The sequence below is a fragment of the Cyprinus carpio genome, chromosome A15, assembly GCF_018340385.1.
Source record: "Cyprinus carpio isolate SPL01 chromosome A15, ASM1834038v1, whole genome shotgun sequence".
Taxonomy (NCBI): Eukaryota; Metazoa; Chordata; class Actinopteri; order Cypriniformes; family Cyprinidae; genus Cyprinus; species Cyprinus carpio.
In genome coordinates, this window is record NC_056586.1 from 22,021,766 (window position 1) to 22,049,295 (window position 27,530).

General features: G+C 37.3%; 1 protein-coding gene across 1 annotated transcript; it reads left to right on the forward strand.

Annotated features, from left to right (window-relative positions):
• The first annotated feature begins 4,525 nt into the window (after nucleotides 1–4,525).
• Nucleotides 4,526–27,203, forward strand: LOC122147801 (pollen-specific leucine-rich repeat extensin-like protein 2). Its single transcript, XM_042771721.1, has 3 exons — nucleotides 4,526–4,662; nucleotides 20,989–21,892; nucleotides 27,069–27,203. The coding sequence occupies exons 2-3, from the start codon at nucleotides 21,089–21,091 to the stop codon at nucleotides 27,201–27,203; spliced, it is 939 nt and encodes a 312-aa protein (XP_042627655.1). The 5' UTR covers nucleotides 4,526–4,662; nucleotides 20,989–21,088.
• The last annotated feature ends 327 nt before the right edge of the window (nucleotides 27,204–27,530 follow it).

Consider the following 27,530-nt stretch of genomic DNA (forward strand, 5'->3'; position numbering starts at 1 on the left):
AAAAATCTTGTTAATGTAAAACAATTTTTATTACAAAATAAAAAAATTATACACAGTTAATGTAACAACAGTATCAAACCCAAGCAAATATTATATCTGTCCTTCATTCACTCATCTGTCTCTCTCTGTCTCTCGTTCTGTCCATCATGTCAGTGTCTTAGAGTCATTATCAGTGTGAAGGAGACAGTAATGAGATCTGAAGATGCTGACAGAGAAGAGATCAATCTGACACACACACACACACACACACACACACACACACACACACACACACACACACTCCAGTACTCAGTTGTGTGTGTGTGTGTGTGTGTGTGTGTGTGTGTGTGTGTGTGTTTACTCACTGCCTGTTATTTTAGACAACTGTTGTAAGGCCACATGGACACTACAGTACAGTGAAAGAACAAGAAAGTGTTGTGTCATGTGACCACATATGAGTCTGATGGGTCATTCTCAGGAAACAGTGCCATGTTATCATCTGTTTTAACTTCTGGCTAAAATACGAGTTCATAATCCATAATAACACTTCCTGCAGTGAAAAAGTGCATCTGCTGTTGTCTCTCACATCAAAATCCAGACACATATTTGTTTAGAGCTGTTTAAATGCTGCTTGATCCGTGCAGATTTCTCTCCTGATTCACACCAAAAACACTTTTTCACTGGAGGAATTTTTAATATTTATTATCTAAACAATTTAACTTATGTACAAAACATCTTAATGCTGGATTTGTTTCAGCTTTGTTTTCTCAAGATGTTAACTGATGTACTGGATGGAGTGCTGATGCAGTGCTGTGGATTACTTGTGATTGTTTTTATCAGCTGTTTGGACTCTCATTCTGACGGCACCCATTCACTGCAGAGCATCCATTGCTGAGACACTGATGCAGTGCTACATTTCTACAAACCTGATGAAGAAACAAACTCATCCTGATCTCGGATGAACAGAGGACGAGCACGTTCTCATTGTTTGGCTCTACTATTCCTTTAATGATTATCTAATGAAGACTTCAAGCACACAAATCCTGATTCAAACCCACACGAATCACCAGTTCTTTAGTTTCACTGATTCACTTCTGTTATCTGGTGATTCACCTCTAAAGGAAGCGTTCAGTTTCCCTCACACTCAAACACACACACAGACACACACACACACACACACACACACACACACACACACACACACACTCTCTCTCTCACACACACACACACACACACACACACACACACTCTCTCTCTCACACACACACACACACACACACACACACTCCAGCCTCCCACAGCACAAACAGAGCTGTGAAAGCGCCCACACAAGGCTGCTAGACTCTGACTCACACTCGTCCCACACTATTGTCAACTGATGATGATGATGATGATGATGAAAAACATACTTTATATCTCTTTATGAAACACCACAGCTGTAGATGATGATTAACCATTTCATTACATCCTCTGTAAGTATCACTGTTTAAATGTCTGTTCTAAACTAAACTGTTGCAGTGTGCACACTATGAAGGGAACACCTGCATGACCTACTACAAGATTTGCAACGTGTCCCATAATGCAACGCAGTTTACTTGACCAACTTGAACCAGGGATGACATCAACAGTGACTAATTAGATGCACTTATGCACAAAAAAATGCTAAATCTTCTTATTTTTGACAATAAAGCATTATTAAAACATACTGCATGCTAAACTTCAGACAGTAGGAAGTGTATATGCTGTTCCATCACAACACACCCCTTGTCCAAATACCCACACCTGCGGCCTTTGCACTTGATCACTTGACTACTTCTGTGACGTATTTCCTATTTTCCTTTCTAATCTGATCTAATCTAATCTAATGTAATCTAAAGATTTATTTCGATTTATTTCGAAGGGATACACTAATCCTGGAATAGCCCTCCGGAGCAGTTTTCAAGATAGTGTGGATTTAATGTGTGTTAAGGGCACTGCGCTCTGGGGACAGGCTAATATTCTCTCATAGTTCTGTAGCGCCACCTGTCGGCCGATGCGTGTAATGCCGCCGTTACAAACACATTAAAATACAATTAAACTATCCATAAACACCAGAATATAATATACAGATTTTTCCTATTCGTAAGTTTGCAACTTAGAAAGTCCTTAAATAATATAAATTATATATATTAAAGCAACACTAACTTCTGTGTTCAAAATTTGCTGAATGTATATAATGAGCGAGTACATCATAAATGTATCTACCAAACCGCCTTTTCGTCTTATCCCAAATCACTACGGTACATTTATAATAAGTGATTATTTTTGGACTATTGTAGCCTGTTCGGGTCGTCACCGCTGCGGAGTAACACACACCTGCGTGAATCGCCATAGACATAAACTTGGAGAAGTATTTTCGGTTAGAATGTTCTTCGCGGCATGCGTGCAGTTCTGTTTATTAACCGCAAGAGCGCCTAAATTAACATAGTGTTGCTTTTAATAAACAGGCGCTTCTCAATGAATTAGAATGTCGTGGGAAAGATTGTGAAACTCGTGTATTAAATAAATTCAATGCACACAGACTGAAGTATTTTAAGTCTTTGGTTCTTTTAATTGTGATGATTTTGACTCACATTTAACAAAAACCCACAAATTCACTCTCTCAACAAATTAGAATACTTCATAAGACCAATAATAATAAAAAAAAAACATTTCAAGCACACAACACCATGCTCATTTAACCAACTTTTGGTGCTTTTGGCAGTGTGGGCAGGAGCCAAATCCTGCTGGAAAATGAAATCAAAAATCTTCAAAAAGCTGGTCAGCAGAAGGAAGCATGAAGTGCTCCAAAATGTATTGGTAAATGGGTGGAGGGACTTTGGTTTTCAAAAAACACAATGGACCAAAACCAGCAGATGACATTGCACCCCAAATCATCACAGACTGTGAAAACTTAATACTGGACTTCAAGCAGCTTGGGCTATGAGCTTCTCCCCCCTTCCTCCAGACTCTAGGACCTTGGTTTCCAAATGAAATACAAAACTTGCTCTCATCTGAAAAGAGGACTTTGGACCACTGGGCAACAGTCCAGTTCTTCTTCTCCTTAGCCAAGGTAAGACGCCTCAGGAATGGCTTAACAAGAGGAATACGACAACTGTAGCCAAATTCCTTACATGTCTGTATGCCTTAATCCCAGCCTCAGTCCATTCCTTGTGAAGTTCACTCAAATTCTTGAATCGATTTCGCTTGACAATCCTCATAAGGCTGCGGTTCTCTCGGTTGGTTGTGCATCTTTTTCTTCCACACTTTTTCCTTCCACTCAACTTCCTGTTAACATGCTTGGATACAGCACTCTGTGAACAGCCAGCTTCTTTAGCAATGAATGTTTGTGTCTTACCCTCCTTGTGAAGGGTGTCAATGATTGTCTTCTGGACACCTGTCAGATCAGCAGTCTTCCGCATGATTGTGTAGCCTAGTGAACCAAACTGAGAGACCATTCTGAAGGCTCAGGAAACCTTTGCAGGTGGTTTTTTGAGTGGTGATTCGATCGCTGATTGGCATGGTCACCATATTCTAATTTGTTGAGATAGTGGATTGGTGGGTTTTTGTTAAATGTGACCCAAAATCATCACAATTAAAAGAACCAAAGACTTAAACTACTTCAGTCTGTGTGCACTGAGTTTCACAATTTGAGTTGAATTACTGAAATAAATGAACTTTTCCACGACATTCTAATTTATTGAGATGCACCTGTATACACACACACACACACACACACACACACACACACACACACACACATAGAGGTCTTTTTGTGTATTTAATTGACTTTAATTGAATTTATTAATGTAAATTATATATATAAAATATATTTTAAAGAAATAATATATAATATATAATTAATAAATTATATATATATATATATATATTATATATATATCTATATATCTTTATATATATATATGCCGTCTTTTTGTACATTTATTGATACAGAAAAAAATACAGGCAATATATATTCTTATTTTTATTATATTATTATTAATATTATATAGTATTAAATAAATGCATACATATTAATTAATGAGGTGTTTTGTGCATTGAATTGATACATAAATATAAAAATAATTAATATAAATTATATATTAAACAGTAACATTATTATCATCTGTTTTTAATGTGGATTCTCAACACTAAAGCAATGCAGGGACATCGCTGTTACTAAGCGTGTTACTTTTCTCTGCGCTGCTCAGGATGGACCAATCAGAGTCGACTGTGAGGATTCGAATTTTTTTAAAGATTCATAAAGAGAAATTGAAAAAATTCCTTGCGTATGTCATAAAAAGAATTCCTTATGGGTTAATGTGTTTAAATTATTATACTTATATCAATCATACGAAGGTGTCGTGAGGTTTCAGTGCGCCTCCGCGCGCGCCCTGAACAATGTGACCGTTGTGTATCATAGCAACAACCTTTAGCGGTATTTGCCGCCTTGAGTGTCGCGTCGCGTCAAAGGAGTCGCTTGCTGTGGCGTTTCATACGCTCATTGTGACGCGCCGCCTACGCAAGTTTTCTTACAGGCTTTTCTGAGTGTTTGAGAGGGATTTGGAGCGTCTGACTGGCGTTGAGAAACACACAACCACCCCGCGGAAGAGCAACAACCACCGGAGCCCTAAAACACGCTGAAGTTCTGCCGCAGACGCGCCTGTAAGTGTGGAGCTCATTCATGTAACTGTCCGTGAGTTTAACCTCGTTTTCTCGAACTGTTTTCCATTCAGTAAGACCAAAAATACACAAAATTAAACCAAAGAAACGCAAACAAAAGCGAATCCCAGAACGAAACTCACAAAAACATCCACAAACCGAGGAAAATACCTCAAAAACTGAGTTTCCAAGCTTATAACAGCACGTTTCTATAGTCAATATCGATGATATGTCATTTCAGTAACGCTCTTAATTATCTCATCGCTTAGAAAGCACTCTTGATGAGAAGATTCTCGCTCTGTAAATAGAAGTTCTTTGGTCAGAAGTGTGAAAAGTCTGTCGGATGGTTTTCTAGTTCACCTTTCGGTAGGTTTTCTGTTTGTTGATTTTCCCTCGTCAGTTCAATTCAGATTCAAAAATTGCTTTGGGGATATTGGCTTGACTGTAAAAAATACAATATTGCTTGGAATATATGTGGGGAAACATATAAGAGTGCACATTAAAACAGTCCTGTTTTTCTGTCTGTCTCTCTGTGTTTCTACATCTCTGTCTTTCTCTCTGGTTGCTCAGTTGCTGGAATGTTTGTCTCTTTACCCGGTACATGCTCAGTGTGTGTGTGTGTGTTTGAGGGATGTGGTCTCCAACCACAAGATTTCACAGGCGTTGTGGGCCGACTAATAGAGTTCTTAAAGAGATAGAGCACTAATACTAGTGCACTTCATTCGTGCTCTGCATGCACAGGACGATTTCAGTTCCTTTAATGCACATAGTAGAGTTCTGTGTGAGGTGTGTGTGTGTGTGTGTGTGTGTGTGTGTGTGGAGGGGTTAACTAGTCTTGTGATGTGGCTGGAATGTTAATCAGGTTGATGTTTGTTATAAACACTGAAGCTCTGATGTTGTTCAGAGTTTTCCTTCAAATGTGAATGTCCGTTCACCTTTTAATTCGTCACATTGTTTTTATTTACTCAAACATTTTTAAATGCAACTAAACCAGCAGGAGCCGACGGCGATCTGACGTGTCTCTGATAAACGGCTGGATATAGATGCATCTCAGTGTTTCCCAATTCCTGCAGGTTTGAAATATACTTAATATACCTGGGCGGCCGACCCAAGTAAAGTCTGTGTGTGGGAAACGCTGGGCCTAATTACACAATTCCTTTGCTGTTTACAGAAGTGGTAGAAGCTCTCTTGTTTCAGTTCCAAAACCTACTAACAGCGCTGTTGATGGGTAATGGACCTCGTATTTGCCGTAACCGAATTGTGCTCTATATTTACCGGAAGGATATCAAGGGCTCAAACATCAAAACTTGTATGAAAAAAGATCTGAAAATGTGTTCACCCTCAGTTCATCTGAGATCAGGATGAGTTTGTTTCTTCATCAGGTTTGTAGAAATGTAGCACTGCATCAGTGTCTCAGCAATGGATGCTCTGCAGTGAATGGGTGCCGTCAGAATGAGAGTTCAAACAGCTGATAAAAAACATCACAATAATCCACAAGTAATCCACAGCACTCCAGTCCATCAGTTAACATCTGGAGAAGACAAAAACTGAAACAAATCCAGCATTAAGACGTTTTTTAATCAAATACATAGAGTCTATAATCCATAATAACACTTCCCTCCAGTGAAAAAGTGTTCTGGTGTGAATCAGGAGAGAAATCTGCACAGATCAAGCAGCGTTTAAACAGCTCTAAACAAATATGTGTCTGGATTTTGATGTGAGAGACAACAGCAGAAGCACTTTTTCACTGGAGGAAGTGTTATTATGGATTATGAACTCTATTGTATTTTAGTTAAAAGCATCTTAATGCTGGATTTGTTTCGGGTTTTGTCTTCTCCAGATGTTAACTGATGGACTGGAGTGCTGTGGATTGATTACTTGTGATGTGAGTCTCGTTCTGACGGCACCCATTCACAGTGTCTGATGGTTTGAGGGGTGAGTAAGTCCTTCATTGGATGATGATGTCTTAAATATTCTATTGTAAATTTATTGTAAGTGCTCGCAGGCGTGTAAACTGAGAGCAGTAGATGCATCATCCGTCTCTCTCCAGCGAGTTCTCGAGTTGTTGAATAGCTGGTCAAAACTTCACACTGTACGTGTTTGTGTGACTTTGTAAGCATGTGTCAGTGAGACTTTAACCACAACTGCGATGCTCGTTTGCTGCTTTCATCCTGTTTCTGTCAAACGTGTCGTTCCGAGCAGAATGTCTTATAGAGGCTGTGAAGTGTTTCATGGCCTTTGATAACAGAGCAGTTTTATTTCTCGTGGTTTTCTGGATTGGATGTGTTTCTGATGTCGGACATATGCTTCTTCTCAGGCAGTATACAGCGGTAGGGGATGGCTTCTGTTGTTTGTGACTTATGTTTTCTACAAAGACAGGGGTTTTCAAACTGGGAGATTTTATTTTTAATATTTAATATTTATGTTTTTAGGTCTGTCAAAATTGGTATGTTCACTTAAGATATAAATTAAATGTTTAGCATAATTATGTTTACATTCAGTAAATGTAATACACTTTCTACAGACTGGTCAGAAATCAAGACATTATTTGCAGTTGGTTTATATTTTTATTTTTCTCCGTTCTTGTCATACCGGGGGTCACAACAGTTGAGAAATATTTATTTATTTATCGGTTTTTGTATATTTATATGTAATGGATTTTTAGGGCTGCCAAAGTTAATGTGTGCTCTTAAGGTATTAATATAAAATACGTCTAACATAATTGTTTTTATGTTTGCATTCAATGTTTGAGTCTGCTTTCTACAGATCAGAAATTAAGACATTAATTGCATTTTTTTCTTTAATAATTTTAGTATATTGACAACGTAAAAGCCTATTATTTAATTTTTGAAAAGTTATTTGAATAAGCTTTTTTTTTTAATATTAAATGTAATATTTTCCTCACACAGTATGACTGGATTTAACACAAAAATATACTGAGAAAAATAATGGGATCATAGTATTTGGTCGTCCCTAGTTTGAAAACCCTATTAAGGGTTTATAAACAACCAGATGAAGACATTAAGATGTCTTCATCTGGTTGTTTTTTGCAGTCAGCGTAAATTTGTCCTTCACTGTCTACAATATCCAACAATACTGTGCCCTTTGCTGCAGTCTGATTTGATTTCAATTTATAATTCCATTGAACGATCTCTTGACTGACACAGAGTCTGATGCCTTCGGTTCAACTGTTGGACACACTCAGAGGTCAAGGATCATGGGCTAAGTAAAAAGATGATTAGTCAGATGCAGGAGGGGTGAGACTGAGTCATAAGTGTGGTGTGTGTGTGTGTGTGTGGTGTGTCAGATTTAGTGAGGATTTGAGAACTTTAGTGCTAACGTGAGCTCACGATCCCAAACATGCCGTTTGTTTCACTTCTCACTAACCGCTTCTCACTAACGCTTTCCCTCTGGCAGATACTAGTAGAGAGTTAAGAAAGAGAACACCTGTTCTGAAATGAGTGATCAGTAGTGGTGATGAGACCAGGCCTGTCGCGATAGTTGATAAATCAATTAATCACATGATAAAAAAAATGAGCTTGATCATTTTTCCGGCCGTGATAATTTCTTTTTTAAATTTTTATTTAAAAAATGTAACATATCATGATGTTGGGTTAGTCTGGAGCGCAGCCTGTGGACACCCCGCGGCAGAAAACACCCTCTCCAGTGGCACAGATTTCCCGGGAATAAAGAGATAACGTCTCGCTAGAGTGGCCAGCTTTGGGGAGCGCCTTTCATTTGTTTGTGGATGTTTGCGTCGCAAGTGATATTGCATTGTACTTGCATTACTGCTTTATTTTAATACCGCGTAGCATATTTTGGAAGTAACTTCGTTGCCCTTTCTGTCGAAATGGTCCCACATAGTAGCCTTCTTTTCGCTCGCTTCATTACCATGCAGCAAAAAAAAAACATTTTACTGATAGTATTAGGGGCCGTTCACATGTCGCGCCTAAAAACGCGTGGAGAACGCTAGGCGTTTCGCTTTCTCCTCCTTTCCAAAGCACCGGGCAGTTGCGCTCCTGAGGCGTCTGTCGTTGCTAAGCATCGATCAGCTGCGATATCCGTTACAACAAGGAAATTTCAGCAATGGATTTCCACCACCGAAGATGCTGTAACTCTGCTACAAGATTTATTTACGAAGAAAAAAAAAAAAAACTCTGCAGTGTTTGGGTGCACCCCATTTTTCAAAAACAACGGGGAATTTCACGTGTGAGAGTGAGAGTGCACGTGTGTGAGAGTGCACGTGTGTGAGAGTGCGCGTGTGTGAGAGTGAGAGTGCGCGTGTGTGAGAGTGAGAGTGCGCGTGTGTGAGAGAGTGGAGTGCGCGTGAGTGAGAGTGCGCGTGTGTGAGAGTGAGAGTGTGCGCGTGATGTGTGAGAGTGAGAGTGCGCGTGTGTGAGAGTGAGAGTGCGCGTGTGTGAGAGTGAGAGTGCGCGTGTGTGAGAGTGAGAGTGCGCGTGAGTGAGAGTGCGCGTGTGTGAGAGTGAGTGCGCGTGCGCCTGGTGAGTGTGAGAGTGCACGTGTGTGAGAGTGCGCGTGTGTGAGAGTGAGAGTGCGCGTGTGTGAGAGTGAGAGTGCGCGTGTAAGAGTGCGCATGTGTGAGAGTGAGTGCGCATGTGTGAGAGTGTGTGAGAGTGAGAGAGTGAGTGCGCGTGTGTGAGTGAGAGTGCGCGTGTAAGAGTGCGCATGTGTGAGAGTGATGGCGCATGTGAGAGAGTGCGCGTGTGTGAGAGTGAGAGAGTTAGTGCGCGTGTGTGAGAGAGAGTGAGTACGCGTGTGTGAGAGAGTGAGAGTGCGCACGTGTGTGAGTGAGAGTGCACACGTGTGTGAGTGAGAGTGCGCGTGTGTGAGTGAGAGAGTGAGAGTGAGAGAGTGAGTGTGCGTGTGTGAGAGAGAGAGTGCGCGTGTGTGAGAGTGCTCGTGTTAGTGAGTGAGTGAGTGTGAGAGTGAGAGTGAGAGAGTGAGTGTGCGTGTGTGAGAGTGAGAGTGCGCGTGTGTGAGAGTGCTCGTGTTAGTGAGTGAGTGCGCGTGTGTGAGAGTGAGTGTGAGAGTGAGAGTGAGAGAGTGAGTGTGCGTGTGTGAGAGTGAGAGTGCGCGTGTGTGAGAGTGCTCGTGTTAGTGAGTGAGTGCGCGTGTGTGAGAGTGAGTGCGCGTGTGTGAGTGAGTGCGCGTGTGTGAGTGAGTGCGCGTGTGTGAGTGTGAGTGCGCGTGTGTGAGTGCGCGTGTGTGAGTGAGAGCGCACGTGTTTGAGTGAGTGCGCGTGTGAGTGAGAGTGCGCACGTGTGAGAGTGAGAGTGCGCACGTGTGAGAGTGCGCGTGTGTGAGAGAGTGAGAGTGCGTGTGTGTGAGAGTGAGTGCGCGTGTGTGAGTGAGAGTGCGTGTGTGTGAGAGTGAGTGACTTTTTTACACCCCTCGAGCCGGGCTTCGGGATAATTTTCACGTCATAGTATAGACGCAGGCCGGGCCTCTCGCCTGTTTTAGACTTCCCCATACTTTTATATTTTAGACATCCATCAATTAGTCTCCACACAAACTATTGGATATACAACCCTCTACATTGTGAGTAAATCAATCGCATATGCGGCTAAATCTTCACTTTGGCGAATAAATGATGTCTAATATTAGCCAATGGCTAATAAATTCTCAGATTTTACTCGGCAGTGAGTGAGTTGGAGGCTAAGTATAAATTTAGCACAGATATATTTTCACTCGCCGAACATTCTCTGACTGAGCGCTTCAGAGTTTCACTCTCCATCAGGCGATCTGTGTTTTTTTTTTTTTCAGCTCATCTCAGTGGATGCGCAGCACACCTGTATTTAATGTACTGTAAACTCTAGTGTGAAGGCGCACAAATCACCGTCGCTTTCTCTCACACACACACGCAGACACAGAGACAGAGAGAGAATTGGTGCGCTACATTTAAACGATATTCTTTGTATTTTCCTGTCAAAATAACTGCGTTCCTATGGAAGCCTTCAGCTTTTAAGAACAGCTGGGTTTTCTCATAACGTTAGTGGGTGGAGTTAATGCGCAAACGGCAATCTCATTGGCTGGCGCTCACCTATTACCGTCCCTGTTTTGATTTCAGCAAATCAGTTCGAACGAACGCACAAAACCTGATTAATATTCATGAATCCAGCAGCTCATTAATCCTTAGTGTGTGTTATAGTTCGTATTAGTAGAATTCGTATCAATATCTTATCTTATCAGTATTTTTGTTAGGGTTAGGGTTATATTATAATAAATAATACTTTATTATAATGCTTGACTGACTTATGTTAAGAGTGTACTTTCAGATATTTAAAAAACGGCGGCATTTTACAAATATTTATCTGGCGAGTAAACTAAAACATTTACTAGCCAATGGTGATTCAATTGCCAAGGTGCCCGTAGAGGGTTTATATAGTGCACATTTATCTGGGTCTAACGTTTAAACACTGTTATATGCTTGAACTGTTTTATATCTGTAGATTTTATTTTAGAAGGCTAAATTGATCAAACATGGGCTCACTGTCCAACGCTGGCCTCTTGTTGTTACTTTAAAAAAAACAACTAAAACTTACATTTAACAAACAAAAAATGCTCCAAACGTTTTTCTAAATTAACTTGATAAAAAACTAAACGAAATATAATCACTTTGCTATTACATACAAAACTGAACTATTTTAATAGCTGAGACAGTAGTATAAGCTGTTTAGGGACTGTTTAGATCAGACACTAGAGCATCCCTTCATTCAGACACAGTGAAGATCTGCTCAGAATCAGTGTAGAGGGGCCAAGTCTGGAAGATTTTGATGAGAGAGAGAGTTTAGCCAAGGCCAAAGATCAAGAAGGACAAACTACAGGAGCTGGACATCCGAGGGGCATGGGACTGCATTGGAGGATAGTCCATAAGACATTGAGCCATGAGATGTTCAGTTTGAAGCCCTTAAAACACTTCATTTTAGATTTTCTTTTATTTCATTTATCTTGAGATGTTTTAAGTTTAAATTTCATCTCAGTGAAGCACTATAAGCACCAACACTTTCTCAGTAAGTTACCTTTCTTGTAGAATTGTGCTTCAAATAAAGAACTTTATGTTGACCAGATTGTTAGTTAATCATTTACAAGTCAATATTGCCCGTATGGACAGCGATTTAAAAAAAAAAAAAAAAAAAAAAAAAAAAAAAGTGAACTTGTAAAACTGCTGTGTTAAATGTGATGCGGTCGAAAATTTGGGTGCGCCTAACTTTTGTACTGGTACACCTAAGAAAAAAGTAAGGCACACTAGTGCACACCAGCCAGTAAAAAATAAGAATGGATAAATGACAAGCAATGGCACAAACAAAAACAATTACAAGAGAGAACTAAAATTAACTGTGTTTGTCAGGTAGGTTAGCAGTAATATTGAGGTCCAAAAATACCACCGAAATGTAATAATCTTGTGTTGTAAACTTAAAAATAGCACTGGTTAGTGTTCAGTGTATAAATTAAGCAGCAGGTTTATTTAGGTTCCTGTCACTTTAAGACCCCATGCACGATCTAACTGTTATTCAAGTGTTTTTTTCTCAGCTGTTTAGTATAAAGAGACTGGTTTGTGTGAATACTCATCAAGACAGGTATTTTGATAATTTTGTATGTATCTGGCCGTTTACACTCAATGAGGTGCAACACAACTTCATTCTGTAGTCGTGCGCTCTCAGAGGCGCTCTATGTCTGGCGGTTTGGGTGTGAGGTCTTGCAGAGAGCGCGCAAGTACTGAATCGAACACTTGAGTGTTTAAAATTGTAAGATTTAGAAGCATGTGCAAACGATACACTCAGTCATCTGTGTGTGTGTGTGTGTGAGTGAGGTTGTGTGTGTGTCTGTGTGTGTGTGTGTGTGTGTGTGTGTGTGTGTGTGAGTGAGGTTGTGTGTGTGTCTGTGAGTGTGTGTGTGTGTGTGTGTGTGTGAAATATAGTGTGTGTGTGAGTGTATGTGACTGTTTTTGTGTGTGTGTGTGGAAGAGAGTGTTGTGTGTGTGTCTGTGTGTGTGTGTGTGTGAGTGAGTGAGTGAGGTTGTGTGTGTGTCTGTGAGTGTGTGTGAGAGAGTGTGTGTGTGTGTGTGTGTGTGTGTGTGTGTGTGTGTGTGTGTGTGAAATATAGTGTGTGTGTGAGTGTATGTGAATGTTTTTGTGTGTTTGTGTGAGAGAGTGTGGTGTGTGCGCGTGTGTGTGTGTGTGTGAGTGTGTGTGTGAGAGAGTGTGTGTGTGTGTGTGTGTGTCTGTGAGTGTGTGTGTGAGAGAGTGTGTGTGTGTGTGCGAGTATGTGAGTGTGTGTGAGAGAAGAGAATGTGTTGTGTGTGAGGTTGTGTGTGTGTCTGTGTGTGAAATATAGAGTGTGTGTGACTGTTTTTGTGTGTGTGTGTGAGTGAGGTTGTGTGTGTGTCTGTGAGTGTGTGTGTGCGAGTATGTGAGTGTGTGTGAGAGAGAGAATGTGTGTGTGTGTGTGAGGTTGTGTGTGTGTCTGTGTGTGAAATATAGAGTGTGTGTGACTGTTTTTGTGTGTGTGTGTGAGAGAGATAGAGAGTGTGTGTGTAAAATAGTGTGTGTGTGAGAGAGATAGAGAGTGTGTGTGTGTGTGTGTGTGTGAAATATAGAGTGTGTGTGAGTGTATGTGACTGTTTTTGTGTGTGTGTGTGTGAGAGAGAGAGTGAGTGTGTGTGTGTGTGTGTGTGCGTATGTCAGGTTTAATTTTTCATGCAAATCTGTCTCTTAAACATCAGTGTACTGTATGTTAGAGAATATCTCTTCATGTCTTTTAACTTTTTCTCTCATTGAAATGCACAGTTTTACCCCACTTCACACACACCCTGCCCATTTCACCCTTTTAAAGTGTTTGTATTTAACACATGCACTTCCTGGTAAAATGATACTTTTAAATGAGGAAGCAACTAAAAACAGTTTGATTGTTGTTTATATGTGTGGGACCAGTTTGATTTGTTGATACTGCTTTAATAATGATCATATTTGGAATAAAAAGGTATTATTAAACCTGTTCTTACTAATCTTGAGTTTAGTAAGATATCTGCTCAAGATCTTATTATAGTTCCTGATTCGAGCTAATTATGTCATAAAGAAGAGGAAGTGCCTTTGGCTGAAAATGATTGACAAGTGTTTCATGTAAAGCAGATGAAGTGTTGTTCCAGTAACGTGAAACGTCTGTTCATCTGGAAGTCAGTCATGTGTGGATCCTACAGCGGCTTTCTGAAACGCCTAAATGTGTTTCATCAGGTCTGTAAAACGTCTCAGAAGTCGCTTCATGTTTCAGCATTTTTAAGCAGCTGTGGTCGGTTGCACCAACCGTAGGATAAACTTGCTTTCCTCTGCTAAATATTTCAGTGTTGCAACTAGGGATATGCCGGTATCAAATTTTCCTGTTGCGATTAATTGATAATGTTTTGTCACGGTATGCGGTATTATCACGGTATTGAAATTAAGTTTTAAAAAAGTGTGTCATAATACAGTATAACAGGTTAAATAACTTTTTTTCTTATAACAAAAATAAGTGAACATTTAAATACAATAAAGCAATACAAAAATATATTTAAAGTAAAAAATTTTACACCGATTAAAGTGCAAAAGAACTTTAAAGACCCTTAGGTATCATTTTACAATAAGACCTCATTAGTTAACCTTAGTTAATGCATTAACATTCACAATGAGCAATAGCTACATTTGTACAGAAGTTACTAATCTTTGTTAAAAAATACAAGTCTTAGCTCATGTTAGCTCATTAAATAACAAAGTTGCAACTTTCGATTTTAACAATGTGTTATTAAATATTGGAATACCTAAGATTAATGAATGTTCAGAAGAATTTTTCATTGGCAGTTTGTAACTAATGAAGCTCTAATGTAAAGTGTTAATGAACAATAAAGAATCAAAACACTTTCAAACAATATCTACACTGTAAAACCTGACAAGTCACAGTAACTCAAACTGTTTGAGTAAACAGATTGCCTTTACTTAAACCATGTAAGTTTTAAAACTTTGCAATTATGTAATCAAGTGATTAATTAAGTGCTGATTGAGCTTTAGTGATGAACAGCTGCTGTTAACAAACAGCATCACCAGCTCCACTTATTAGTAACCAGACTGGCTTTATTTCTGTCAGATGTCTACAGAAGGTTTAGATGTTGATTTATTGTTTCATTTGAAGTAACCATGTTAGAGATCAGTGTTTGTTTTAGTTGGGCTCTTGACCCTTGATTTCTGTCTTAGATTATTTTTTTTTTGGATGTTGTAACCATGTGTTTTTGAAACAGGTGTGTTATAACTCAAAAAACCCAGAGAAAATATGATCAGATATTGGTTGTTTTACAACATATTGGTGATGATAATCACCAAATATGGAGCTGTTCAGAGTTCAAAATCTGACTAAATAGGTGTTCTATAGTTAGTTCATTTGACTACAATGAAAGCCATTCAAAAAGTCCGTGGCTCTTTCATGATCAGTTAATATAAAGGACTTTACAAACAGTTTGGTCTTCTATGGTGTCAATTAGTCCACACACAGACATCAATAATCAGAATATGAACCTCAACAATGGTTACGAAAAAAAAAAACATGCTGCAATGCATGCTGGGTACTGTTGTATTACAAAACTCATCCATGGCTCCCAGCATGCTCTGCTGCATTGTTTTTTTTTTTTTTTATGGTCACCATTGTTGAGGTTCATATGCTGATTATTGATGTCTGTGTGTGACTAAGTGACACCACAGACAACCAAACTGTTTGGAAAATTCTTTATAATAACTGATTATCACAGAACCACTGGCTCTTACAATCACTTTTACTATAATCAATCCAACTAATTACACAACACATAATTCATCAGAGATTAGACTCTAAACAGTTCAATAATCAATGACTGGTATCACCAATATATAGTATAACAACCAACATCTAGGTACAGGTTAGATAAAAAAAAATGCTAACCCGAATGCACTGTAAGTTGCTTTGGATAAAAGCAGCTTCCAAGAGTGTGAGTGTGTGTATAACACCTGATGATATTTTCTCTGGGCTTTTGAGTTACAACAAATGGCTACAACAGCCAGAGAAAAAAACTAAACCAGAAATCAAGGGTCAAGAGCCCAACTAAAGCAAACACTGATCTCTAACATGGTTACTTTAAATGAAAACATAAATCAAACATCTAAACCTTAGTTAATTCTCAATGAGATCTTCTGTAGACGTCTGACATAAATTCAGACTGGTTATTAATAAGTGAAGCTGGTGATGCTGTTTGTGGGGTTGTTTAATCAGATCTTGAGAGATTTAATGTATTTTATTTCAGTTTTTTTTTATCTAAGGCTGTGTCTGAAGTCAGTTTAGTTCTTGTGTTCTCTTTTCCTTCAGTAATTCTGTTTGTTAACAGCAGCTGTTCATCACTAATTCACAATTATCACTCAATTAATCACTTAATTATTTAATTGCAATGTATATCTTCTTTCAGTGAACTCAACTGAATTAAGTTCAGAGTACTCAAAACTATAAGTTTTAAAACTTAAATGGTTTAAGGCAATCGGTTTCCTCACACGGTTTGAGTTAACATAACTTGTCAGGTTTTTAGTGAGGCTGTGTCTGAAGTCAGTTGTAGTTCCTTTCTCTCTTTTCTTCAGTAATTCTGTTTGTTAACAGCAAGTGTTCATCACTAATGCTCAATTATCACTCAATTAATCACTTAAATACTTAATTGCAATGTATATCTTCTTTCAGTGAACTCAACTGAATTAAGTTCAGAGTACTCATAACTGTTAAGTTTTAAAAACTTAAATGGTTTAAGCAAATCGGTTTCCCCAAACGGTTTGAGTAAACCTAACTTGTAATGTTTTTTAAGGATATTTGTTTACACAAAAGGTTTGAGTTACGTTACTTGTCGGGTTTTACAGTTTGTTAGTTTTAAAACTTAAATGGTTTAAGGCAATCGGTTTCCTCCAACGGTTTGAGTAAACCTAACTTGTCAGGTTTTTAAGGATATCTGTTTACTCAAACAGTTTGAGTTAAGTTACTTGTCGGGTTTTACAGTGTAGGACATGTTGTAGTCCAGATTAAAATGGAAAAAAAAAATTATGGAAATATATAAATATTATTTTATATTATTTAATGTTTAGAAAGTAGCAGCTGTTTTTATTTATGGGGTTTACAGAGTAAGGGCTGCATTTTCTGCAGTTTAGCGCCATCTGCTGTCAGAGAGTGAATGTGCTTTCATTCAGCGCGTCTCTCACGTGTTCCTCCATGTGCTTCTCGTGCGTGCTTGTTTACATCAGAGCTCACATGCGTCTTTAAAGCAGCATAAAAACGCTGTTGTGCATTTTGACCAGTTGATCGGAAAAGTATTCTTAAAATGCATTTCAAATTCTGAATAATTTGTAATATATAATTATTCTCGGTATTTGGAAGTGCCCACGATAACAATATCGTGCATATTCATTACCGCGATATATCGCATTACCGAATACCGGCACAAGTCTAGTTGCAACATTAAACTAGTGTTTGGAGTAAAAGAGCATCAGTGAACTTGTGCTGTACCTGACAGATGATCGCTGAATCATCACAGCGTTTGAGGAACCGGTGTTAGACAGAGAAGCATTGGAGGTGGATGGTGTGTGTGAATGGTGTTTTGTGATGGTGACCACATGACCAGCGCTCCTCCGGACTCTCTCTCTCGCCTGCGGTAGGAACATGAGTGGGTCCAAAGCTTCAGTCGCTCGTTCCAGAACATTTCAGCAGCACAGCTTCATTATATTAGAATCGTTAACACAGAAGTCTAACATCAAACATAACACAGAGTGATTTAGATGCCATGTTTAAGAAGACATGGTCTAATAATTAAATGGGTAGTTCATCTGACTGATAATGAGCTCAACTGGAAAAATCTTATCTGTGCAGGAACAGGAAATTGCATGCAGGAAATGAGCTTTTGAACTGAAATGTGTTTTGATGATGTGGGCACTGATACTAGTTTTTTTTTTTTTTTTTTTATGAGTGTGTTTTTACTGCAGAATAAGTCATATTTAATGTAAGATAAATACGTGAGAAGGGTCCAAATGTGACGGGTGCCATACTGAATTAAAAATAGCTTTTACAGAGTCCCTTCCATAAATGAAGTGTAAAAAGGTCTTAAGAAATTTATAAGGTAATGGCATTAAATGTTGAAAGGTAACTGCAAAAAATAAAATAAATTGAAATAAAAAAATATATAAATATAAATAAATATTATTGAATATCTTCCTCAGTATTTTTAGTCTTGTTTTCCAGTACAAATAACTAAACATCCTTAAATCAAGACACATTTACTTGAGATGCAAAATGAAGAAATATGAATTTTTTTTGAGAGAGTTTGTTTAATATCTGTAATATGAAAACTTGTTTTGCCTTTGAATTAAGTAGATTTTTTTTCCGAGGCATTGGCAGATATTGTATTTGTTTTTGTTTGTAATCATAAAATCTGTTTTGATCAGTTTCTCATGAAAAAAGACTTGGTTTTAAAAGGTCTAAAAAACGTCTTGACTATACCTTCATAAAACCTGAAATATAATGGTGTTTAGTTAGCATCTGGCCAGTAACTTTATTAGGTGCTGCAACATCATAAAACAGTTTAATTAATCTATTAGGATGTAGATTCATGCATTCATTTGTGATAGTAAAAATGTATTAAATAAAAGAAAAAACAAGTCAATTAAACATTTAATTATTATAATTTAATGAAACCATTTATGAATTTACAAAAGAATTTCGAAATCAACCAAAAATAATTCAAAATCTCAAACTTGTCCGAGCTCAGAACAGCTTTACTCGGGAGCCAAAGCTGATTTGGTGACACTGTTACTGAACAGATGCAGCAGTGCTGCGAGATCCAGCGAGAATCATTCAAATTCTGCCAGAAATCTCTGATATAAACAGCACTGACATACATCAGGAAACCAGAAGCGGTAATGTTAACTGTAACCTTGGTGTTGTGGTAGAAATAGTCGAATGTATTACATCATTCTTTTCAGGGTTTGTACAACCTTCAGTGACTTTCAAGCATTTCACACAACTGTTTCCAGCACTTTAAAGCTCTAAGATGATCCAGTTTGAATGTTATTTTTAATGGGATGAACAAAATATACTTTGTGGTAAACAAACACTTATGTACAATTTAAAAAAATACATCAAATCACAATTATAACCAGCAGACAGCAGCAGAGGAGCACTTATTGGCTCATTAGTCATTCATTTCTACCTTTTCTCTATATTTGAAATGATAAAATCACTATTATAAAACATCAAAAATATAAATATCAGAATTTTACACTTTTTTTGTGTATGAAGTAAGAAAAGTCACAAAAGTTGGTCAGTTTTTATGCTAGAAAAATAATGGTGCATTTAAAAACATATACATTTTTTGTATATAAAAAGTAGATTTTGCACCTGTTACTGTTTTTAATAAAAGCACATTTTTATGCATCTTAACTCAAGCTTAGTGCTTTACTGTCAAATCTGTATAAACAATAAACAAAAGAAAAATATACAAGAAATGAACAGGAAATATTATTAGTAACTGCACTTATTAATGCAAAACAATAGTGATTTTATGATTAAATGATCTTTATTTTGAATACCCCCAGCGCTACCAAATCTGCTCCTGCAGCACCATCTGTAGAACGTAGTGCCGCTGGTGCCACTGCTCTCTGATGTTAGTCTGGAGCCCTGATATTGATGCTCTTGTGTGATAAAGGTCTTGTGATGACCTCAGTCTGCTTCAGTAAACATGTCTCAGATGCCTGAAGTTCTGTTGCTCCAGGAACTCTGTTTTTCTCCTCCACGTGAGATGAAAATATGAGGAACAGAATGACAGCGAGTGTTCATGCCTTTAGGTTCAGTTTGGCGAGAGATGGAGACACTCTTGTGTTGTACATAAAAAACAAAATATCTAAAAAAAATCCACAAAACCTGCCTAAAGTCTCCTTTGTGCCACTCACATGATTCCTGTAGCACTGTACACAGAACCAAGACACACGTCTCTCTCAAGCTGCTTTAAAACAACATGCATGCGAAAAGTGAAAAATAATCCCCAAAATATGTATATATATGTATATGTATATGTGTGTATATATATATACAGTACAGGTCAAAAGTTTGGAAACATTACTATTTTTAATGTTTTTGAAAGAAGTCTCTTCTGCTCATCAAGCCTGCATTTATTTGATCAAAAAATACAGAAAAAACAGTAATATTGTGAAATATTATTACAACTTAAAATAATAGTTTTCTATTAGAATATACTTTAAAAAAATAATTTATTCCTGTGATGCAAAGCTGAATTTTCAGCATCATTACTCCAGCCTTCAGTGTCACATGTAACATCCAGTCTATCACATGATCATTTAGAAATCATTCTAATATTCTGATTTATTATGAGTGTTGGAAACAGTTCTGCTGTCCAAATATATTTGATGAATAAAGGTTAAAAAGAACTGCATTTATTCAAAATAAAAATAAAAAATTCTAATAATATATATTCTAATAATATATTTTTTCTTTACTATCACTTTTTATCAATTTAACACATCCTTGCTGAATAAAAGTATTGATTTTATTTAAAAAAAAAAATAAAGAAAAAGAAATTACTGACCCCAAATTACTGACCAGTAGTGTATATTGTTATTACAAAATATTTATACTTTTAAAAACATAGCTTCTTTTTTTTTTTACTTTTTATTCATCAAAGTATCCTAAAAAAGTATCACATGTTCTGAAAAATATTAAGCAGCAGAACTGTTTTCCAACTTTGATAATGAATCATCATATTAGAATGATTTCTAAAGGATCATGTGATAATGATCCTAAAAATTCAGCTTTGCATCACAGAAATAAATGATAATTTAAAGTATAATAAATTTAAAAATCAATTATTTTAAATTGTAATAATATATCACAATATTACTGTTTTTTTCTGTATTTTTGATCAATAGATGCAGACTTGATGAGCATAAGACACTTCTTTCAAAAACATTAAAAAAAATAAAAATAAAAAACAAAACAAATTCAATATCACTATAATTAAAAAAACCATAACATTCTTTTTGTTTCAAATATATGTAACAAAAGATAAATAATAAATAAAACAAATTCTGACTCACAATAATTAAATAAAGCATAACACTTTCATTTACAAAATCATAACCTTCATGACCTCTTCTTCATTCTTTACTTTATTTTCATTAGTCTGGACACTGAATGAATTTCTAGTCTTTATAAATTCTGATCAGTCTCTCTCTCTCTCTCTCTCTCTCTCTCTCTCTCTCTCTCTCTATCTCTTAGACGTTCTGTTCCGGCGATGATTCGCTGACCTCGTCCCGTTGAGAAGTCGTCCTGCAGTAGAGTCCTGCAGCATTCGCGAGGATCCAGTGGCGTTCCGGTCATGTCCTTCGTCCCGCCGGAGAGTTCCCAGCCCGTGTCTGATTGGCTGAGTGGCCTCCGCCTCGACCAGTACTGCCCGGCCTTCCAGGAGGCGGGGCTGGGAACGCTGTGGGAGTGTCAGGATCTAAGCTCCGCCCAGCTGCAGCGGATGGGCGTGGCTCTGCCCGGCCACAGGAAGCGGATCCTCGGCAGCCTGCGCAAGCTCCTCCCCTCGGAGGCGGGAATGGAGGAGGACGAGGAGCGAGAGGAGGACAGGCCCGTCGCCCGAGAGAGGACCAAATTCAGAAGGACTGCAGACGACGGGGCGACGGAAAACAGCGTCGCAGGTAGACGTCCACCTCCCATCCCGCCTCGGGTCACGCCCAATCGACCCCCCGTTCCCTTCACGCCCGGATCGATAACCACGGCGACCGCTCCTGAGCCTATCAGCATCCCTGAACAAAAGGAAACGCCCACACCTGCCAGTCGAGCCAAGCCCATCCCAACTCCGAGGCCACGCCCAGAACACCTGCCTCTTAAAGGGCCGGCGCAGCAACTCCAGACGAGCGAGAGGAAACCGTCCCGTGTGTCTCCCACTCTCTCGTCCTCCTCATCGGAGCGCTTCCACCTGTATGAACAGTGTTCATCTCCCACTCAAGGAGAAGTGGGCGTTCCTCCTCTTCCTCCTAAGAGCTACACGGTGGGCGTCTCTAAAGAGCCCAGAGACGTCCCGAACAGACACCCTGTTCCACACACCGCCTCGCGTCTCCTGCAACACGACTGCGAGTCCCAGAAGCACGCTGTCCAGAAGCCCTCCCACAATCAGGTACAGGACACACTTTATCTGTCTGGTGTAGCGTACTGTACTTACTACTGCTGCAGTGTTTAGTATGCTTACTACATAGTGCACACAGTATGCATGCTTAAATTTTTTCCCAGTTTTTAAAGTTTTAATTTAGCCGATTTTAAAGTTTTAATTTAGCCGATTTTAATCATTTAAACCATTAACATTTTTAAAAATTGTAACTATTAAAATGTTAAATTAAAATGGTTATTATGTATATTAAATGTTTATTTTTTATTTATATGAAAACAGATTTATTCAAATATACATTATATAATGAAGATAAAAATATAATATTTATAATATTAATATAGTGCACATATTTATCACAATGCTTAATTGTATAAATTACTAAAAAAATAAATATGACTTATAAATTTAGCTTTTTTTCCGTGAACATTTGTGACAAACAACATACATTTTGCATGCTTATTTTGTACACAAACATTAAAAATGCACATCTGTGTCATCTTTTTAATGATATGATTCGGTGTTGAAATACAAACATTTAAACAGTAGCTGTAATAAAACCTTGTTTTAATGACATTTATTCAAATATTAAATAATGAAGAATATAATGAATATGTAATATTGTGCGTATATTCATCAAAATGTTCCTCTCTAGAGTTATATTTTGTGTTTCTTTGTTCTTCTTTGTTCAAGACTTCTTAAACGTCCCTATTGGTAAATTAATGGGAAAAGCATCGTTGCTCTCTACTGCAGGTCATTCATCGCACTAGAAATGGAAGGGGAAGTTAAGTGCATTGCATTGTGGGATACATCACCTCCCGCTGCTGTATACTGCACATTTGAGCAGATTATCCAAGTGTTCCATGCACACTAAGCACATTGCAGTATTGTGAACATTCATGACTCGATGCTTTTACACAATGCTTTTTGCACAAACTGTAGTTTTAGTGTTTCCTGTGCGCTGACTCGAGGTCATTGAGTCACGAGGCCTGCAGACCGTGACCCGTTCGAACAGACCAGAGCAAGTGAGTCAGGGCTGGAAAATGACACCACATGCTCTTCCTGCAGTGGGAGATTCATTCTGACAGACATCCCCCCCCCCGAGCTGCTCTTCACCCAACCAGAATATACTAGTGTCATGTGATTAATTTGGAAAACCTTTTGAATTGAATTTAAAATTTCAATAAAACAAAAAACCTCATAACATATTATAATCTGTTTTGAGTAGGGCTCTATGTCACAGAATTTCTCAGATTTTTAAAGGTATTCATGGCAACCTGTCAAAATTAAAGTCTGGTTTGTTTTGAAGTCTGTTCTTCAGTAGAATGTACACAGCCTACTACTACTACTAAAATGAAACAAACATTATTTTTTAATGAATAATCACGCAGCATTTCTTCTTCAGGTTTTAATTTTAATAGTCAATCCCCTTTGTTTGCCAAAAAATGAAGTTTGCTTAATTTTCAATAATTAAAGGATAAATAAAATGAATGTTTCATGCCTTCAGTTGATAACCAGAAAAATTTAAATACACAACACAGAATTCCTGAGGGGCAAAAATTCATAAGGTTACTTTAAGAAAAAATTGAATAATTTAAGTTGTTTTATGCATTGAAATAATTAGACATGCTAAAACACAGAATTTGGTAACAATAAAAAATAAAACACTTCATAGGGCCCTAAACTTATGAAAATTTATAAGTTTCATGATTTTAATTAATTAGACTTGCTTTTTGATTAATAAAATTTAATTTAACTATTTAAAAAGGAGTCGAGAAAAATAAAAACTGGAAAAAAACAGAATCCAGGAAAATTAAACGGAATTCATAGGGCCCTAATTGAGCCACAGGTCCAAAATTAAAATATATCAGCAATGAAACTGGATTTTAGTATTTCTATAATTTAATATACACATTTAGCATTTTGTTCCATGAACACTTGTGACAAACAGTGTACATTTTCATGGTGAAAGTGGTTTGAAGGCGTGTGGCGGTCACTGATCTGTACCTCACTCTCATCAGTTTGAACTCGTCTGGCGTCTGGTGAGTTAAAGTCCCAGAGTCTGTAGTGTTTGCTGTGATCTGCAGATGTTCTGCATGTGAGCACTAGATGTCAGCAGTTCTCCTGCGATCAATCTGTGTTCTTTCCTCAAACGATAAGAGACTGACCCACAATGCCATGTGACGCTGCCTCCAAACACAAACACACACACACACATACACACACACACACACACACACACACACACACACACACACACACACACACACAGAGAAGCATGTAGAAATAAGTTTTAGTGATTTTCCAGAAAGATTGTTTACTGTCAGCATGTGAATGTTTTTATTTTGTGTGCTTTCAGATTCCAGTTTCTGAGAAGTTTTTGAAAGTCATGGTTATCAGACATTGGACGGTGTTTTATGATGATTAAGAACTCTTATTACTTTATTGCAAAAAAAAATAAATAAATAAAATCATATTCTCAGTACGATAACGCATCTGTACACTTTACTTTTGTGTTTGTTTCTAGCTTATCATTCTGATTATACAGTGATGTATTTTTAAAATAATTTTATTTTATATAAACATGCAATTCAATATTTTAATATACAATTATATAATTGTAATAAGAATTATATAATTATGCATATATATAATAATTATTATACAATAATAATAATAATATTATATAATTATAATTACATATATATATATATATATATATTAGGGCTGCATGATTAATCGAATTTCTAATCGCGATTACAATTACGGATGCCACAATTATTGTAATCGTTCAAAGCGGCAATTAATCGTTTAAAGTCCACTTATGTTATTCTGCATGCTTAAGATGCGTTTTTTTCTTTCTACATGTTATCTTAAGGGTTTTCCCCATTATTTTAATTTAAGTTTTAGTATAACATTTGAGGCTTAATACTAAAGAAAAGCACTAAGAGTGTTTTCAGATTTTTTATTTTCATATAAAAATACGGCATGCAGTTGCATCAAACAATGGTATAAACATCATTCAATGTAAATTGTGATAATCGTAATTAATAATTGCAATTACAATTTCAAGGGAATAATCGAAAATTATGATTTATGTCATAATCGTGCAGCCCTAATATATATATATATATATATATATATATATATATATATATAAATATATATATATTCATATATATATATATAAATTACAAAAAAAATTATTAATATAATATACAATGCTTTTTATATATTTATTTTTTTAATTTTTGCATTTCTAAATTACTATTAAAGGTTGCTGTAATAATGATTTAAAATGACTTTTTTAATATATCATATTTTCCCCACATTACACTTAATGAGTTTTTTTTCATTACAATAAATGAGAATTTTGAAGAAAATAATTTCAGTGCAATAAAATAAAATACTTGCATGGATTTCTTTTATTAATCAAAAATATAATTATACAGTAATTTGTAATAATATTATAATTTTTTTTTTTTTTAATATTAAAAAAAATTATACATTACACTTCTTTCATCACAATAATGAGAATTTGTGGGGAAACAATACACAATGCAAAAAGTAGATAAAAGTCGGTTTTCATTTTCGTTGTTGTATTTGATGTAGTGTTGCAGATGATCACCGGCGGCTCAGTCGAAGCGTTCGTGAACAGGAGGCAGGTTTCAGGAAGCTCTTTGTTTTTTTCTGAAGGTCACAGCACAGACTCGCACACAATCGCGCTCACGTCTAAAAGTGTTTTTCCACTTCCGCCTGTCTTCTGTGTGGTTGGTTTGAGCTCTCGTTCACTCGTTCTCGACGTGGTTCTCCAGCTCTTTGTTTTTTCACACTTGTTTACTGGACTGCTTTCTCTCGTCTCTCTCTCTCCTCCTGACGTTTATCAGTGTATGATGGGATTTCAGTCACTCGTCAGTCTCTAATGGCCTTATTTGGCGTGTTTGCAGCACGTAAGTTCAATGTGGAAGTGGATGCCTGTTGTTCTGTTTCCTTATGTACTTTGTCCTTAAGTAGTTTTGTATGTTGCATGTTTTAAACAATCATTTCTGTTTGTTGTCTTCTTCTTGCGTGTTCAGGATGTGTGTGTTGAGGTTTCTGTAGTGTTTCGTCACCGCTCTGAATTGAACACAAACTGAGTCGAACTGTATATTTAGTCTGACTGCCGGGATGTGGGCCGGTTTTAAGTGTGTTTTTATTAATCATTATTTTAAGCAGCAGTTGTGAAGTGCAATGTCTCTGCAGTATTGACTAGTATCTTAAGCCCTTCAGAGACTCACTTTCATTTCCCGATGGCATCATCACAGCTGTATTTATAAGCTGATGCTCTGCACTGTAAAACCGCAGCTTCATCTTTCTGGTGGTTTGTTGTTCATGTCATTCCTGCGTTTCTCTGCTGCACGTTTGTTATCTGCTTCAGACGTGTAAACACACGTCATCTCTCACAGAAGATCCCCCAATCAGTCATCGGGGAGAGGGTTTGGTAACTCTGTGCTTGTGCTGTTCACTTCCTGATGAAAGCGAGGGTTTTTTTGCTCAGTATTTTTGATTGGCTCATTTTGGATAAGATCTGCTTGAATCTGTGCTGAGCATTAGTATAAAACATCTACTAGCATTAGTATTGGTTGATTGATACAGGTTTTGGTTAAAGATGGTGGATTGATGCTGAAAACTTTAAATTGCCAAATATTGATCAGTTAATCAGTTATCCTCACCCTCAGTTCATCAGAGATCAGGATGAGTTTGAGATGAGTTCATCAGGTTTGTAGAAATGTAGCACTGCATCAGTGTCTCAGCCATGGATGCTCTGCAGTGAATGGGTGCCGTCAGAATGAGAGTCCAAACAGCTGATAAAAACATCACAATAATCCACAGCACTCCAGTCCAACATAAAACATCTAGAAAACAAAAATATGAAACACATCCAGCATTAAGACGTTTTTAACTCAAATACCATTGAGTCTATAATCCATATTAATGCTTTATTACACAAATGGACTCTTTACCTTTCAAACCCTACAACAATAATTTTTTTTTTTTTACCATAAAATTCTTAATATTAGGCATCTAAAAAATAACCTCAGACTGTTTTGTATTTGTGAAATAGTTTTTATCTAGAAGATCTAATATACCGTCTTCCATACAGCTTGAGTTGTGTTTATGGTGAATCTGGCTTTATATGTGTGTACAGGTACAGAAAGGGTCCAGTAGTGTTGTGCCGCCCATCACTCCGTCTGATGAGCTGGAAAACTTCGTCACAGGCTCTGCTGGCCTTTCCACAATGCTGTCAGAACGCAGGGGTTTCAGTTTTCACAATGACACATGAACTAGTGAAACTGCAGTCATCTCAGTCAGTCCTGTGGTCTATAGGGTAAATGGGTGTTTGGTGTTCGTATGGCAATTGAATCACCATTGGCTAGTAAACCCTCTACAGACACCTTGGCAATTGAATCACCATTGGCTAGTAATTTTCTTAGTTTTACTCGCCAGACTGTGTGTGTGTGTGTGTGTGTGTGTGTGTGTGTGTGTATATATATATATATAACTTTTATAAAATTGCAGTTTTTTTTAATATCTGAAAGTACACTCTTAACATAAGTCAGTCAAGCATTATAATAATCAAGTATTATGTAATAATAGAATTTTCAATAAT

What these genes read in the sequence shown, in the direction of transcription:
- LOC122147801 (XM_042771721.1), top strand. Translation starts at nt 21,089, where the DNA reads ATGTCCTTCGTCCCGCCGGAGAGTTCCCAGCCCGTGTCTGATTGGCTG. An exon ending in AGAAGCCCTCCCACAATCAG is followed by an intron (nt 21,893 to 27,068) that starts GTACAGGACACA and finishes ATGTGTGTACAG; the next exon opens with GTACAGAAAGGGTCCAGTAG.